General features: G+C 38.9%; 1 protein-coding gene across 1 annotated transcript in view; it reads right to left on the bottom strand.

Moving 5' to 3' along the window:
* Positions 1-1,239: 1,239 nt before the first annotated feature.
* Positions 1,240-17,605, bottom strand: part of ext2 (exostosin glycosyltransferase 2) — a 29,334-nt gene continuing 12,968 nt past the window's right edge. The window contains exons 10-15 of the mRNA XM_056268531.1: positions 11,589-11,778; positions 8,782-8,948; positions 6,758-6,901; positions 5,425-5,553; positions 3,055-3,137; positions 1,240-2,263 (exon numbers count right to left, since the gene is read on the bottom strand). Coding sequence (XP_056124506.1) covers positions 2,125-2,263; positions 3,055-3,137; positions 5,425-5,553; positions 6,758-6,901; positions 8,782-8,948; positions 11,589-11,778 — 852 coding nt within the window. The 3' untranslated portion in view covers positions 1,240-2,124. The remainder of the gene's footprint in view (positions 2,264-3,054; positions 3,138-5,424; positions 5,554-6,757; positions 6,902-8,781; positions 8,949-11,588; positions 11,779-17,605) is intronic.

Genomic DNA, 17,605 nt, shown 5'->3' with positions numbered 1-17,605 from the left:
TGCCATTTTACATTAAAGACATATTGAAGACATGAAGTTCCTGTTGGATAGAGACTGCCATTACGAGGCTACATTTAAAAGTTTAACATTACAAGTGCTGGGTATTCTACTATGGATGTTTCATTTCATTTGACATTTTCAGTGTGCTCATTTTTTGTGTTTCTCTAAATCCAGATGAATAAAAAAAAACTAATCACATATGTTCCTGTGCAATATATTAATAGCTGTATTCATAAAGTTCAATCCATGAAGTTTATAAATCTAGAAAAGCAGCATGAAAGTGGGCAAAAATCCTGAAAGCACCTTATTTGTTCTGTTGATATTTAACAGTTTTAATGTTGCTAAATGCCTTCATAATGGTATAGCAAAAGTTTGACCAATCAGACAGTGCTTGATCACTAACCGAGGGCTCTTGGATAGCCCTGAATACTTTACTTTGATGCTGAGCTCAGAGATAAGTACTGAGATAAAGTAGCCATTTTGTAAAAGTGACTGCTGTACTCATATGACAGTTTTGCCTGTGGTATATAAAAAGCTTCACAAGCTGCAGACAATCTGGCTCTCTGTGTGTAATTGGTCATTCAGTGACATTTCCAATACTTAACATGTTGCTGAAACTTCCTTACCAGATTTTCATTTTCTTTAGACAGAAAGAGTCAGAACAAGAATAGATTTCTCTTTACAAGTTCACTCCCCTTGGAGATGAAATGAATTTATCTCAGACGTGCAGGCTCCTGAACCTAAATCACTCAAAGCGCACAGACATCTGCTTCTGGGCCCAGACAACACAGGCAGCTGGGGGAAAAAAGAAGAAGACAATTCATCCAAAATCTACACTAAGTCAACATACCATCGAATTAGGGATGAGCATGAGAACCCGAATACTAGGAAGTGACAGGAATGAAAACATCAGAATATTTCACACCAACTACGCACAAACATGCCAAAATCTGGGCAATTTTTTAATTCTGTGATTTGTTTGAGGTTAGAAAAGGATGACAACTTGTTTCAGCAAGGTGGAGCACAACTGTTGAAGCCAAATAAAGCAGCTAATAACAGGTTTTTTTTTAAAATCGAACTGTTCTTAACTTGACAAACCATCTTAAAAATGCAACACTCGCATTGTGAGATGCTGTAAAGTCGTCAAGATGCAACGTAAAGGCCAAAGACGCATGCATACCACAGTTAAAAAAGTACTATCATATTCAAAATAGCCAAAATGCACATGCCTACATTGAGTATTTTAGTTTTTTCACTGTTTATTACATATAATACATCGTAATGTAAAAAACAAACAAACAACAAAATTCAAAGGAAGAAATGAAGATACCAAAAACAAACGGACTAGAATACATTATGAATGAATGAGTTATTTGCAATATCATGGTATATAACCATGTTGTTATCAGCTGTACAGTATATACAACTCTGCAAATAGTGTCTTTTGATATCTATTAATACACAAAATAATGCTTTGATTAGGCAGACATAAGAGTTTACCTAAATAGGGGACATTTACATAAAATACTTTTTTATCCAGCAACATTCAAAAAGTCAGCAACAGAATATAAAATGAAATGTCAAACTGATATAACTCAAACTGTAGTATTAAAATCACTATCAGTGACTGTGCAAAACAATATCCCACGAACAAACTAATAGCCCCATCCCAACACCCCAGATATTCAGTTGAAGTTATGCTACAATTTGTTCAGCGTAATGCATATCATAAAAAAAGTTAAACTATAAATGTAAAATTACATTAATATATCCTATGCTGTTTAGCAGTGAGCTGTTATACTCCTCTGTGTGTTCACTTTCCTCACACAGATATACTGTCAACCACAAGGAAGGTTTCAGCTCGTGATTGACAGACCGACCTAAGCACTGACCCGTCCTCAGAAATCATCAACCGTCTTGATGCGTCGTCCTGTTTCAGCAACTGTTCTCAAGAATGAAAATATGGTAATAAGTTATACAGTGCATCAGCTCCCATCACACCACCATTGGAAAGGCACTCCTCAAAAGTCATTAGGTCAGATACAGAACAAGAAAGAGAAATCCTGGAGTGCCCATAGCCTGTTTGATAGATAAAAGTGATGGGAAAGAGTCATTGTGGTAGTGTCACAGACTACCAATGTTGGGGAAACTTTTGAGTTTTTCCGGGAAGTCGTCTTTATAGAGTACAGGATCGGCACGGTGCTCCACAACCTTCAGAGGCATGGTGCCGAACACAGAGGCGAATTTGTTTATGCACTCAGACCTGGAAAGGAAAAAGAAAGAGGATGAAAGAGTGGAGGAAAACGGGCAACTTGGATAATACAGCAAAAAAAGCCTTCCAAAAATGGCTCTGTTGAGAAAAAAAAACATACATGGACCATGGTAGAAAATAAATGGTGTTCTAGAGTCATCTGAATCATGAGATACATGCACAAAATATAACAACGGGGATCAGATATTTTCAAAATGCCTGGAATTCACAGGACACATATCAGAGAGAAGCATAACCAGAGGCAGGAAACCCTTCATCAATCTAAACAAAAGTGTGACCCCTGGAAAGGTTCAGCAGTCAACGGAGCCCTTGATTGGCTGCAACCACTCCGTATTCACTTCAAGGTCAAACACTCTCTCGCAGGCTGCTTCACAGTCCACCAGACTCCTGCTTTAATTCCTCAAACACAGCTTGGAAGTATGAAACCAATCATCAAGACTTTGCTTCAGCGGATGAGGAAACGGTTGTGATTTTCAAGGAAAATCAATTCAAGCCTTTCTGATGCGTGCTTCGCTTGGTTCATACTTAAATTGAAACTCAGAATGAATTAATGATTTGTGGTGAACCTCTGACAGAGAGGAAAGTCACAGTTCTTTGAGAAGGAAAGTTTTTCGTAAGGTCCAGTGAATTTGAATGTTTTGATCTCAGAGCACAGGAAAGTATGTCCTGTACTGAGCTACAATGAACCAATTGTTGGTGAAACCCACAATGCGTTTCAGATGCTAAGAATGCTGCCAGAGCCCCCTCTGCCCAAATACAGGGAATCCCTGGTTATACTGTACCTCTCCACCATGTGCGTCTGGTCCAGGGACAACCCGTCAATCGCTGTGCACTCCGGGCACTTGAATTTCTTTCGAGGTGTAACCTAGAGAAAGAGAAAAAAACAAATGTAATACTTGTTTTGTGGAAGTCACAATGAGTTTTGTTTGTGTGTGTGTACGTATATATATATTTTTTTAATAAAAGTTCTCAAACCGCCAGTTTTATTGTGCTGTTGTATTTCAGTTTATTGCCATAGCTGCTTCACAGGCTATTTCGTGGCAGATACAGATTTAGCATTTATATCGTACATAACTCTATATATATTTAAAAAAAAAGTTAAAGTTTTTGTCCTGATAAAAATCATAGCCTCATGACATTAAAAATTGGGCAGACCAAATATATGTTTTTCAGTCAAGGAAGTGCTATAATATTGACATTTGGTGGTTCTTCAATAAATACTATGAGTTAGTCTGGTATGCCATTTAAAATAAATAGGCTATAAAATACAGATGAAATGATAGATACACATTTCTCCCACCACAGGATTAGGTATTTATTCTTCTTATTCTGCTTGCCATTTATCTAAAATAAAATGGTTATTTAAGGGCTAGATGCCAGAAGGTGGCATTGATCATTCTTTGTAAGAGCCTTTTTTGGAATTTTATTATTAAAAACAAAACAATAAATGCCGTTTTGATGCTCATTAACGTGGTGTGACAGATCAAATGCCAGGGTGGAGTCACTCAACTCTTCCACTTTCTCACTAGTTATAGCATGAAAAAACATGATTAACCATCTGAAGGGATGATTAAATATACATGAGAGAATATATTTCAAGTAAGTTGACCTGTAATTGCCTAATAAAGGCATCAACGAAACATTTATCTCAGGAAAGCTGGTTAGCTAAAAACAAAACACTTGAAAAGTATAAAGCTAAAATTGTAAATATGTTAAATATATGTAGACTTTATTATAAATGCAATACATTTTTATTCAAATAGTTACTGATGTCTTAAATTATCTAATGTATGTTTGAATAAATCGGTCAAAAAAACGGCTGAATTGTTTGGAATATTTAGAGGAACAAGTTGACTTTCAAATTATAAGAAAGCAGATACTTTCCTTTTTACATAATGCAAAAAACAAACAAAAAGTGTTTTATCTGTTCATACACCAAAGCAGTGACAAAAACAAAATTATCTGACCTACATGAGTCTATAGCTCCCAATTTAATGTTACGAAATCATGACACACTCCTTATATTAAAAAACAACAAAATCTGACACGACGTCGATAAGGTTGTTTAATAATAAGCTGGGGCTGCAATGATGGGCCTCTGTAAAGAGAGCGTTTGTGTGTGTGTGTGTGTGTGTGTGTGTGTGTGTAGGAGCTGGGTGGGAGGAGATGACTTGATGACAGGTCATATAAGTCAGATGTAATGAGAGAGCCGTCCGTGCCCGTGGCCTAGCTAAACGACCGTATCTGCCGCGCTCATTAGACGAATGATGTACGACCCCTCTGCCCCATTCCTTCTCCAACAACACACACACACTTGACTGACACTCTCCACAGTGGGAGCCTGGGGTTGGGGCACTAGGAGGTGTGGGTGATGTGGGGATGTGGAGGAGAGAGGGGAGAAGGTTCACGGTGTAACTGACTGCAGAATGAATGTGCCCCAGTGAGTTTAGGAAAACAGAGCGAGCAGGAGAAAGGCAGACAGTGACACCCAGATAACAGAGGTTAAGGCCAGGGCTTTACAGGCCGAACAGCACCTGGACAGAGTCACTGTAGACTACAGACTGTAGAGACTGGGGGAGAAGGGCGAAGGCTGATCAGAGACAGAGCACGTTGTCAGAATGTCCGCATTCTTTTAGGGAACGCCCACATTCATTTTTAAGTGATCATACTTTTTTTTTTTTTTTAATCCCAAAACTGTTTACAACATTGATAACAATGAGAAATGTTTCTTGAGGACCAAATCAGCATATTCGACTGATTTCTGAAGTATCATGTGAACCTGAAGACTGAAGTAATGGCCGATGACTGTAGTTTTAAATGATTTGTTTGAACTTTTTTTAATTTTTCACAAAATTAATGTTTTACTGTGTTTTGATCAAATAAATGCAGCCCTACTGCACATAAGAGACTTTTCAGAAACATATTAGAGACCCCTAACTTTTGAATGGGAGTATCTGTAGTAAAATACAGTGAAGATTATGGTTTTTGAAATTCGTTTCTATTAGTGATCGCATTTTAGCACATTACCAAAACTTTGTGTACTCTTATTTCAAAAAAGCATAAAAAATCTGTGATGTATAGTCCCCTTTGTAGCAGAACCAAAACAAACAGGCATTAACAGTCAACAATATCGTTCTCTGAGGTTTTGTTACCTTTATTGGGGCTTTGCCAGTGATGTTGGCAACAAGGAAATTCATGGCAATATCCTCACAGTTCATATGAGCATCCACCCAGTTCTTGATGTCTCCAGGCATTTTATACGTGTAGAGATAGTTGAAGTACTGGAAAGGAAAAATAAACTTATATCAAATCACAGTAGAGATGAGTGAACAAATGGTTACTGAAAGAGAAAGCTGAAAATCAATGAAGGTTTTGAATTACAAATGATGTAACCTCTCTTGATCTCTGAAGGACACCTCTGAGGGAGGATGGAGACACTGAGAAAATTATTTTGGCAGAACACAACCCTGGATGGAGGTGTAAGTCCTGCTAATTCGATCCAAGGGCGGCATTCAAATTAGCGGTGAAGGTCTCAACGCGCGTTCCGTCTCTTCCAATGGCAAAAGGATTTTTTAATTAAATATAATATATTTTGTCTTATGTATTAACTCGTTTCATCTGACTCCATAGAATGAAAGTGTTTTAATGATATCTGTGCATCATTAAGTATACGTTAATGTTTGACTGTTTCTTTTATCTCCAATGAAAATAATATCAAAGTCTGTTAGAATGATCAAATATAACAATTTATTATGTCAGGTAAATGTATTATAACAATTCCATAATCAATTGAAAGATAATCAATGCAAATCATCAAATGTTCTAGAACAAAGAGGAAAATCTTTTACCCGACATGAAATACATGAATGCTGAGTCTCGGCGACTCAGCATCCACGGGCTATCTGAGATACAGAAAGAGCCACGATCCCTTGCTGCATTCCATTAAATAGCCAGAACTTCTTTTCAATGGTAATTTGCATTCAGGTGACACCTTATTTTGGGGGTAGGGGAGAAAGGCCATTTGTCCACCTTTCTTTGTGTGCCAGTTTCTCTAAACTTCTAAAAAACCTTATTACCTTTTGTTTTACTTATTTGGAATGAGACATCTGAACCAGCCACCCTGAGACCTTTAAAATGATACTAAACACAATACTCAATGATAATCATTCACATTAAAACCATACATATATTCTTATGTGAGTTTCAGGTGATCTGCAAGAGTGGGGGGAAGCTGTGTGTGTGTGTGTGTGTGTGTGTGTGTGTGTGTGTGTGTGTGTGTGTGTGTGTGTGTGTGTGTGTGTGTGTGTGTGTGTGTGTGTGTGTGTGTGTGTGTGTGTGTGTGTGTGTGTGTGTGAGAGAGTTGTTCACATGTTAATTTGCAAGCAAGGTCCTTTGTCTTCGGAGACCAGTGGTCAGATAATTTCTCTTTAACCAGTTTTCCAGTCTTACAGAGGTGACTGAGTCTATGACGGTTTTGTGCTTTACCTTATGGTAGAACGCAGCTCCAGTCAAGACCATTGACACTTCATTGGTCCACTCAGATTCATATTTCCACTTGCCCATCTCGTGGTCCCATAAGTGGAGCCGACCAGGATATCCAACCAGCCTATCTGGGAACTCACGCCATACCTAAACACAGACACACAGTATATCTGAGACATAATCTAAACCTTCACAAATGCTAAGACCATAAAAGATCAGTAAACTGTTCAACAATTAGAGTCATTTTAGATAATACTGGCTTCAAAGGATGCTAAACCATGGATTTCAAAGGTTAAATCAATGAAGTTTAAGTCTAATGGTTCATTAATCCCAAAAATGACAGGCAGGCCTACAGGATATTATGTAGAAATTCTTGAATGTCATTCTCGAGTGGCATAAGCAGCTAGTGTTTTAGCCAGGCAGCCATGTCTAAAGCTGTGTACCATTTCATACAATTATCCATAAATTACACATCATTCGCTCAATAGTGTATAAATGCCTGCAGGTGAGCTGAAGGCAAGCCTGTAGCCATGGATAGGATTGCTTGTCCTGTCATCCTTCACATATAAAAAGCTAAATTATAAAAATAGAGACTTCAACTGTAAGGAATGCTTTTGAGATGCCGAGCACACATTTAGGAAATAGAGGATAGTTCAAAAATCGTGCGATGCATGTAAACTCAATTTTAAATAGGAGTGACCCAAAGAGGTTCTGGGATCACAGTTCTCCTCGATCATCATCTTGCATGTGGAGACGACAATTTACCCTTAGTTGCTCCAGATTCTGTGAATTTGGTTTAAAAGCAACTACTTCAATAGAATCCATTTAACTATCAAGATAAAAGGTGTTCATCCAGTGTGATAATCTTCCAAGTCAAATGTAGGCTATATTACATAGTAAGGAGAATGATAAAGCTAGAAGGAATGGTTTTCTTTAACACAAACATCAAATGCTCAAAACAAACTCAAAGGCCCCATCCACACTACTACGTTTTAGATTAGAAACGGAGACCTTTTGCTACGTTTGCACCTCCCATCCAGACTAAAAGGGCAAAAACGAAGACCTAAAAAACAGAGAAGTTTAGAAACGCTGCCGACCCCGTTTTACGTTTTGAATCTCCGGAGGGCGTTTTAGTGAAGACGGGTCAAAACGGAGGACTTTAGAAACGATGACGCGGAGGCTCACGCTCGGCTCTCTGGTTGGGTGTCATCAGTCATGGCAAGCGTTTCTGACTTTGATGTCTTTGCTAGCAGCTGTTGTGAAAGTAAATTCTGCATTTTTCAATGCTATAACTGTGTACATGCGCCGGAGGCAAGCTATTATTCGAGCGATCTGTGACAATTCCCTTTGCAGAGGTAACTTAGCTACTTTCTTCTTCGTCAAATCTGAGGAATAGTCCATCTGTTTTCTGTTTACACCGGCACGCGCATGCCCAGTGTAGGTGAATGGTCACGTGATCCGCGTTTTCAGTCGTTTTAATGTGGACGGATATCAATTCTAATACGCAGCTAAAACGCTGGTGTGGACGGAGATCGTATTCGTTTTAATTCTCCGTTTCTAAACTAAAACGCAGTAGTGTGGATGGGGCCTAAGCATCAAGGGTGAAATGTATTTATTTCTCCCTGAATGCAATTTTTGTGGAAACCGTGATACCTTTTTTCAAGAGTAGGATTTATTTGAAATGGATATTTTTTTGTAACACTAAAATGTACTTACTGTCAATTTTAATCAATTTAATGCATCCTTGCTGGAAAAATACATAATACATCCTTGCTGTATTAATTTCTTAAAATAATACTACTACTACAAATAATAATAATAATCTTACTGGCCCCAAACTTTTAAGCAATAGTGCATGTGATATGTTAGAGGACAGGACTGGTTTGCGACTTGATGCAGCTTCAACACCCAATACTGATGTGCTGACTTGCTTCAAACTACCAGTATGTACTAAACCTTCATCAGTGTAGTACATGCTTTTCATAGCAAGTAGAAGTATGAAAACAGGGATTTGGTGCTTTCACTACCTCATATCCAAACTGCAGCTCATCTGAGGTCAACATGATGATGTCATCATCAATGGCCAGAACAGCTTCCGTCTCGATCTCATCGAACGGGAAGAAGCGATTGCTGAGCTTGTTTTCTTTGGTGCGGACCACTTTAAGAGGTACTGCGACTTTGGGCCACAGTGTCTCTGTTACAGAGAGAAAGAGAAAAAGAAAACAGTGAGCTAATAATAATAATACACTGTCAGTTTCAGAGAAGATGAAAAACTATGAGAGATGGCAGCAACTGTGGAAAAGAGAGCGTGGGTGGATAAATCTAAACACATCACTGAGTAAAAGCACATATGAATCTGACCGCACGCACATTCTTCTCAGGGCAGAAGAGACAACGCTCTTTATTTTCAGTTGTGTAAGGGCTTGGGAGGAGTTCAGAGCACGCAGAAGACAGATGGCACACAGTGTCACCTAATAAAACTGATGAGAGAGTCTACTGGAACTCAAACACAGAAACCCTAAGACTAGGAGAGTCTGCAATTATACTGGTACCCCAAAGCCAGGGTATAGACCCTCGAAATCTCCAGAGATCTGGAATGAGCTCATCTCCGTTAGGATGAAGCATTTCAGCCTACAGTGTGCTTCCACAAGATCACACAACAAACTATGAAAGAGAAAAGAAAAAAGTATTTCCTAACTGCCGGAAAACCTCCCTGGCCCCAGACGAGGGCTGAAAGAAGAGCCAGATCTTCACATGCAAGTAAACTGATACTGTCACCACATCCAAGCCTGGCACAGTGTTTTCAACTAAGACAAAGACAAACACAGACAAGATGGACTACAAAGACAAGTAACATTTTAACAACTAAACCTAACCGGCATGATCCAGAGCAGCACAATCCACAAACTTAAATGTTCACACATCATAAATCTGCACCATAAGAACAAGCAGCAATCTCAACCGCACCGAACAACTTGTGCGAAACTTTTTTTTAATGGCCAGTAATCACTTCCTTGCCCAGTACTGAAATTTCACTTGGGCTGTACTTTATGTATGAACATTTGCTTTTATTTGCTTCAGCAAATTATATCCCCTGTGACACCACCATATAAAATTTCTCCTCCCCTCCGAGTGTATTACGCCAATTGAGAAACTCCCTAGACGCAATCCTTTTGTCAGAGTTCTCCAGCACCTCATTAAAATGACAAACAGTCAAGATTTGGGCAGCTAAGGCTGCTCGATATAAACAAACATAATCAGCGATGGAAAAGGGTGTGGAGGAAATCCATCCTCATCAGGACCTGAGCCCCAGGTTGACCCGTGAACAGACCTTATTAATTCTAATGGGTCACAAAGCTTGAGCCCGACTTCACCGACGCCTCTAATCAAAGGCAACACAGAGCCATTAGTCTACTTCAAAGTATTCCCCTTCATAATGGCATTACTCAAATCTATGGAGAGGATATATTTAATTCCCCATTCCTCTTTTTTTTCCCAGGGACTTCATAAATGAACACACATCTAATCGCCATGTTAAGCAGTATCAGAGGCAGAGCCACAATAAATAACTACTAATATCAGCTTATTTTGACATGTCTAATGGGCCATAAATTTGACCACAGCTGTAGAAAAGGAAGACCGTTATTGAAACGATCCTTTCGGTTTGACAATAAAGTTTAAGGGTGGACGTCTGGTGAAAACAGGCCATATATCAAAATGAATTAAAATACACTTAATTCGTCTAGTCTGGAGTAAGAGGACTCATAGACATTAACAGCTTGTAGACAGTCGATGAGAAAAGCCAAATTTATGCTGTCTCCTCATGTGCAGCTATATGCCAGTGGAGGGACCAAACGCTTGGGTTCTAACTCCATATCTTGAAGATAAACCAGAGAGGTCTGGCCCCAGACCAAGGCACATCATGCTTTCAATTCTCCAACCTCAAGAGGAACATGATTTGGCAACTCACTAGCTTATCATTCATGTGTTCCATATTTGGGGTTTCATGTCTTTTGTGAGAGCCACACGACTGCATTTCATACTGGTGTCACATTCTTTAATAACTAAAGCTGTCAGTACAGCAGTGTATTCAAATAAAATAATTACTAAAATAAATAAAATATGAATATAACAAAATAAGTTTTATTAGCCAGACAGTGTATGGTTCTGGCAGATATCAATAATAATTTTAATGTCAATAATTGTCCTCATGCTATGGCCAATAAATAGATGATATTAAAATTCTGTACTGTTTCTATGTTCTATATTGTCTAAAAGAAATATCAACAATACAAACTAAAATCAATCATTTTACATGCTGAAAGTGCATCAAAACATTTTTATATACAGTATGAAAAAGGGATATTAATCTTTATATTTGCTAAAGATTACATATAACAATGTCAAGTTATGAGTGTTTTAAAGATTAACTTAAGTGAGTATTACATAATAGCAAAAAATAGTAAAAATAGGGGACATAAGCAATATCTAATCTCTGCCAATATGGGCAATCACATTGTTTTTTTTGTTTTTTTTTTAACCTTTATTCAACGAGGCAAGTCACTTAAGAACAATTCCTAATCTGAAACAGCCTGGCAGGAGTACAACAGTATGCTGGAGGACATCCAAACATACAGACATCACTGCACACATACAATTCATCAAAACATAACACAAAGAAAAAGGGAAGGGATTAGTTCAAACATTTACAAATAGTAACTAAAAGGTCCCTAATAAAATTTCTATTTTATAATATAAAAGCAGAGATTGAAATATGTCTCTATTTTCAGTGATTTAACATTACATTACATTTTACCCCCTTCATGACACTAACCTTCAGGGGGGCTCTTGTTCTGGTTGTTCCACACCACCAGCAGTTTGGCCAAGCTTGGCACCTTGGAGATCTCAGTGATGACCCTAAAGAGGCTTTCGATTCGATCATATGTCAACACCACAGCCGTGAACCCAGGAGAGCGTGGTGGTATGAGAGGGAGGAAAAGTGGGCTGTTCACACTTGACCATTTCTGTGGGAACAAAATCACAACCAATATAAATAAATCAGTGGGAAACTCAATTCAATGTACCAGATTTCTTATCTTTACAATAAATGCAAGCACGTTCCATGACTTTTTTAATGACTTGAAGTGCAGTAAGATAATCAGCAGCCTCAGCCAAAACATGGCTTTATTTGGAAACACGCATGGGCTATAAAATTTAAAGATTACTGAGAATGCTAATAACCAGCAGTGGTGGGTAGGCGATTAAAAGTGGCATGGAATGTCGAGCGCACAACCAACAAAGTTTAGAGCAGAGTTAACAAACAGCTGGAGCAGCATGCCATGACCTTTCATTGTGCCAAAGTATTCGTCTAAACCTTCTCCTTCAGTCTTTGGCAAAAAAGAAAAAGATTAAGCACTTTCAGCCAGAGTTGTACTCTATAACCTAGGACTTGAAGCTACCCAATAAAGTATCTCTATCATGACAGTCCTGTAAAACTCCTATCGCAGTTTAATCCACTAAAGGCTTTGTGTGCATAGGTGCTACATTCCTTTTGGTAGACTAAATTTCAAAAAGTGGATGGATTCAGAGACGTGTTTTCCTTAGCTGACCTGAGTGAAATCTGGCGAGAGCAGAAGACGACAATGTGAAGATCCAATACACTTTGGTCAAATATTAAGAGCTAAATTAAATACTTCCTTGCCTCTGGCTCTTTGTCATTCCATAGCATCCATCCATCCTTTTCCTGTTAACTGTTATGTATCTGAATTTGATTAGAATGTTAAACTTCCTGGTGTTCTTCTTGAAATAAAACGCAAACATATGGTATCCTCTGAAGCTTGGTCAAAACATAAACGCTCTTAAGATTTCCCTTCCTACAAAATAAGTATAGAAACTGAGAACTTAATACACGTGCAAAACATTTATAGAACAGCAATTGTCATTACCGTTAGGTGTAGTCAACAAAACCTCAGTACGTTTAATCTTATCAAGAGACCATCAACATTAGTTGTCTATTACTGATGAGCTAGATCTACACAGCTCCAAAAGAGAGATCTCTATTACAGACATTATTTTTCAGACGCAAAAATCCCTCATCAAATCATTCTATTCTGAATTATGGAAATACTCAAGCCATGAGCTGTAAAATAGTTAGACATACGATCTAAACGTGGAAACTGTATTCGGTCTCATATTTGTATTTTATATCAATTCCTGCTTTATTCCGTATGCTTCTTCACCAGTTTATGTATGTATAAAACTTGCTTACAGCGGCTGTTAATCCATTAGACCACCACCAAAGCAAGCTCAAGTTTTAATGTAAAGTGATACATCTATTAATGAGCACAATTCCGATTCTAATTTGGATCTCTTATGTTGCCATGTATCCTGAGCCGTTTTGTCGAGAGTAGAATTTTATGACTGCACTGCAGTGAACTCTGCTGCAGAAGGGGTGCAGATGAGTCCTGGCAGGACCGGGGTGAAGCAGGGGTGCTGGGACGCTATCGGCGTCAGTGGCTGTCTCCTGCCAGTGTGGGGCTTGGCTCATCTTCCTGGCCCGCTTTAAAACAGCCTGTAAACTCCCAAAGATGCACGGACTGGAGCCCAGATCAAGTGACGCTGTAAAGTAAATATTGCGAGTGCTTAAAGGGCCTCTGATGCGGTCACGAAGACTGCTGTTTATTGGCCTGAAGGATAAGGACTGAACACAGACCGAGTACGCAGACCGAGTACACAGACTTTCTTTGCCGTTTCATGGTCTCTTCAACTTTGTCAGTGGAGAAGAGACACAAAACAAAGCGTCAAATAACGAAAAGCTTGGAGCAACTCCAGCAACAACAACAAAAAAAGACTGCTTCACTTTTAATAGGAAGACTCATTCAATTGATATTTTTCAAAAACTCACCAATGCATAAGGAAAATTCAGCATTGGACTTCAACATTTGAAGATTATTTGCATATTTTTGGCCAAATCCAATTAGGTTTGTATTTCTTCCAAGAGAGAAAGAACCAAAAAAAAATTAAATAAAATTTTATTTTATTTAAATTCGTCTATGTAAAATTCTCACTATTGTAGTGAGGCCTTCATTGAACAGTTTACTTAAATTTTCCCCATAACAGTACTAATAACACTTCCTTTAATCAAAACGTGAATTTGATTAAAAAAACCCTCAAAAGGCTCACAAAATGCGACCCGCAAGAAGAGATTCTATGGGACTGATAGCCTACAGCAAGGCTGTGGGCCCATTTCACCCTCCCATACAGCAGCTGCTGAAGGTGCCCGCAAACAGAGAGTGGTGGTTAACCAGATCCCTCGCAGCGTCCGCCACGGTCTGTCACCATGGACACAGCCGTCCTTCATACAACATCAGTCAACCATCCTGCTAATAAAAAACAAACTTTATATGCCAATGGAAATTTCTTTGAGGTGCCTGACACGGACACCAAAAGCAGAGGGGAAATAATTAAAGTACCACTATGACATATAAGTGGTAAGAAGAATAAAGAAGAACACTGGGGTGTGGTGCATATTAGCTCGGTCAGAACGCTCTGATCTAATTGGGCAGGCTCCAGTGCGGTTCGGCCTATGTCAAGTCTTTGTGATTTGTTAAAGGTGCTCTAAGCGATGTCATGTGTTTTTTAGGCCAAAACATTTTTTGTCACATTCAGCAAACATCTCCTCACTATCCGCTGGCTGCCTGTCCCCTGAACACACTGTAAAGAAACGCGATCTCTGTAGACAGCCCATGCTTCACAAACAGCACCAAAAACAAACTGCAGCGACCCGCTCCCCAAAACATAACAAACTGTTCCAGCCAATGACCGACAAGAAGGGTTTGGGGGTGTGGTTTGGGGGGTTAGTGTGCGGATGAGGAGGAGGGAGGGTCTAGCTAGCCTCCGTTTTGTTTGACAATAGTTCGAACGTCAACAAGAAGTGACGTCACCCAGGATCGCTTAGAGAACCTTTAAAGTAAATAAGCAGGAAAACAAGACTAATTTTTTAGTCCGACAGTCAATGCCAGAATATTTGCTTGCGGTTAGTCAGCGTTCACCTGCTATTTGGAACAAGCCGTAAATGATCGGGTTCTCAACTTTTGGCTTGTTTCTGTAAATGCAGATTTGCTCAAACCAAAGCCAACCAGACTCTCCAAAGTCTGAAATTCCACGCCCAAAGTCCCGTTTGAATTAGGGCTGCAACAACTAATCGATAAAATCGATAATAATCGATTATGAAAATCGTTGTCAACGAATGTCATTATCGATTAGTTGGTCTGCTTACGTCACGGGGAGCGTTTACTGGTGATTGGTTGAAACAGGCCAATCAGGATGCTCTGTCTTACACGCGCTTCATGAGGCACACACGCAAGGTCTCTCTCCCTTCGTTGCTCTGCCGCGCGCTCGAGCTACACGGTTTGGAGCACAGTCTCTTCTGTCTCGCATGCGCGCTCAAATCCCGGGAGTTTGAACTAATTTGCTTGCCACTATCAATATGCGGGTGACTTCCAGAACTTCCGGGAGACTTGGGATGTCTGTATTTTGCGTCTCGAGCATCAGGTTGCGCAACCAGTTCGCTCGCAACATAAGTGATGGATTAAAATAGTGCTACCGCAGAAATATTAAATTAAAACGGTCTTTACAAAGCAAAGCACTAAATATAAAGGCAGTTAATAACAGCAGCAGTAAATTATTGTTTTTTAGTCACTGTACTCAGTGGTTTTCAGCGAATGTTTGTGCACTAATGCATCATTTTTCCTGTCTTTTTAATCAAGCCTGTTAGCTTGGTACGTACCTCCATTACGTTCTCTTTATATAGCATTTGTCTACTATTAAGTTTTAATTGTTTTTCAAACGCGATCTACTGCGGCTCTATGTTCACACGCTTGTTTTCAGTCTTTCTATATTTATTTTTTACAAATTATCCTTATAATTCAATTCATTTTAAATAAAAATTAAATGAATTATATATCTGAGATGTTTTTAGTTTATATCTTCACATCTGAACTTGCCATTGCCATCAGCAATTATCATTAAAAACAATGCAAATATTGATATTTGTAAAACTCAATGTGTGGCTTTTGCACTTTTTAAAGTACACTTTTACACATAAATATCCTAATTTAGGGTTTAGGTAACACTTTATTTTACGATGTGTCCTTGTTACATGTTACATGTAGTAATAACAGTAAATTATGCATAATTACATGCAACTAACCCTCAACCTAATCCTACCCTATTCCTATAGTAAGTACATGTAGTTCCTTAATATTACTCTGTACTTAAATATATAATTACACTGTAACAAGGACACCTTAATAAAAGTGTAACCGGGTTTTATTTAGTCATAATAAAAAAAAAATCGAATTGAATGTTTTACCCGATTAATCGAAAAAATAATCGTCCGATTAATCGATTATCAAAATAATCGTTAGTTGCAGCCCTAGTTTGAATCTCTTCATTTACACTTCGAAATACATGGTACGAAGAGGAATTTCACCCCCTAAAGACAAAGCCATTATTATCATCTTGGATACGAAAGTGTGTGGGTTTAGGTACAATTACTCATGAAGAGCTTGTTATTGGGCAACATTGTTCTTTTGTCATACGTGAAGAGGAGGTTACAGGCAGCTCGAGTGACGGTGAGGGATTGCAGGCCGTTTCATGTGGGCCGAAGGGGATTGGCAAGTCTTGCAGCTGGGATCATACTAGTACAGCTTTGGGATTAGTCGAAAATGGAACCCAGATGAAAGCATGGACGCCTGTTCAATTGCAATGGCTCAGTGCGCAGAACATTTACCTCCAGATTCTCATTGAAGCTGATGGGCAGCGATTGCTAACATCACAGAGACTGGGCTAAAATAAGAGCTGCATTCTAAGTGGCAGCAGCTTTCTGCAGATTCGAACTGTCAAGAACAGGCAGCGGTCGCATTTCTTTAGTTTTTGTCCCTCAAACAGATAAACAGTGCCTGCACTCTTTTCAAAGCAAGGAAAAAAATAGGATGATAAATGTATATCATTGGGGCACATGATAAGATGTACATTTACAAATCACACATATGAAATACGAGCTTATTTTTTCGGCCCTATTAACCTTTCCAGTTATTTCAGCATTTAAAAATTCAACCTGGCATCCCGAAAACAGTTGATGTTAAGAATTCTTCACAGATAATAAATGTATGATTGAACATAAAGCATTCTTTGGTTAGCAGAGGCTGAATGTGAGTTCCCTCAGAAGTCAAGCACAAAAAGCTGCCTTGTCCTGATGACGTCTCCTAAGGCAGAGCTGAAGAAATGTGCTTTCAATTAGGTCCCGGTGGATATAGGGAAGCAGAACAAGAAATGCACTCGATTTATGTACTGCTCCGATTCTGCTCAGCATGTTTTACTGAACATTCAGAAAGTATTTAAGATTTCCCGTAATGCTAGCAGTCAAAATACAGAGACAGAACTATTAGCCTCCTGGGGGTCTGGATCCCTCCATCTGATCTGAATGGTATAGCGAGACTATGAGAACTGGTGAGAACTAGTGAAGAACAACAATGAACAAAACCCCTAATAAACTCCACGCTTCTCTCATTTCTGTTCCAAGTAATGACTGTGTACAAAATCAGAGAGATGTTTGTTTTTCGGCACACCACAAGTTACAAGCTGGGAATTGTGCTCAATAGAGGACTGACTGACAGACAAGTGTCCTTCGTGTGATGCGACAGTAATCTAAAGCTCACACCAATGTGCAATGTTGATGTTGTCTTGACTTTAGAAAGTTGTCTGTTGCCACTACTAGAGTGAAGCCATGTGAAATGACATGAAGCTGAAAAGTACAGGCCCACTCCTTTTTTTTCCGCAAACACACTC

This window comes from Rhinichthys klamathensis, unplaced genomic scaffold (assembly GCF_029890125.1).
Source record: "Rhinichthys klamathensis goyatoka isolate OS25496 unplaced genomic scaffold, OSU_Roscu_1.1 h1tg000275l_1, whole genome shotgun sequence".
Classification (NCBI taxonomy): domain Eukaryota; kingdom Metazoa; phylum Chordata; class Actinopteri; order Cypriniformes; family Leuciscidae; genus Rhinichthys; species Rhinichthys klamathensis.
Note: the sequence above shows the minus strand (reverse complement) of the source record. Positions and strands in the feature narration are given on the sequence as shown.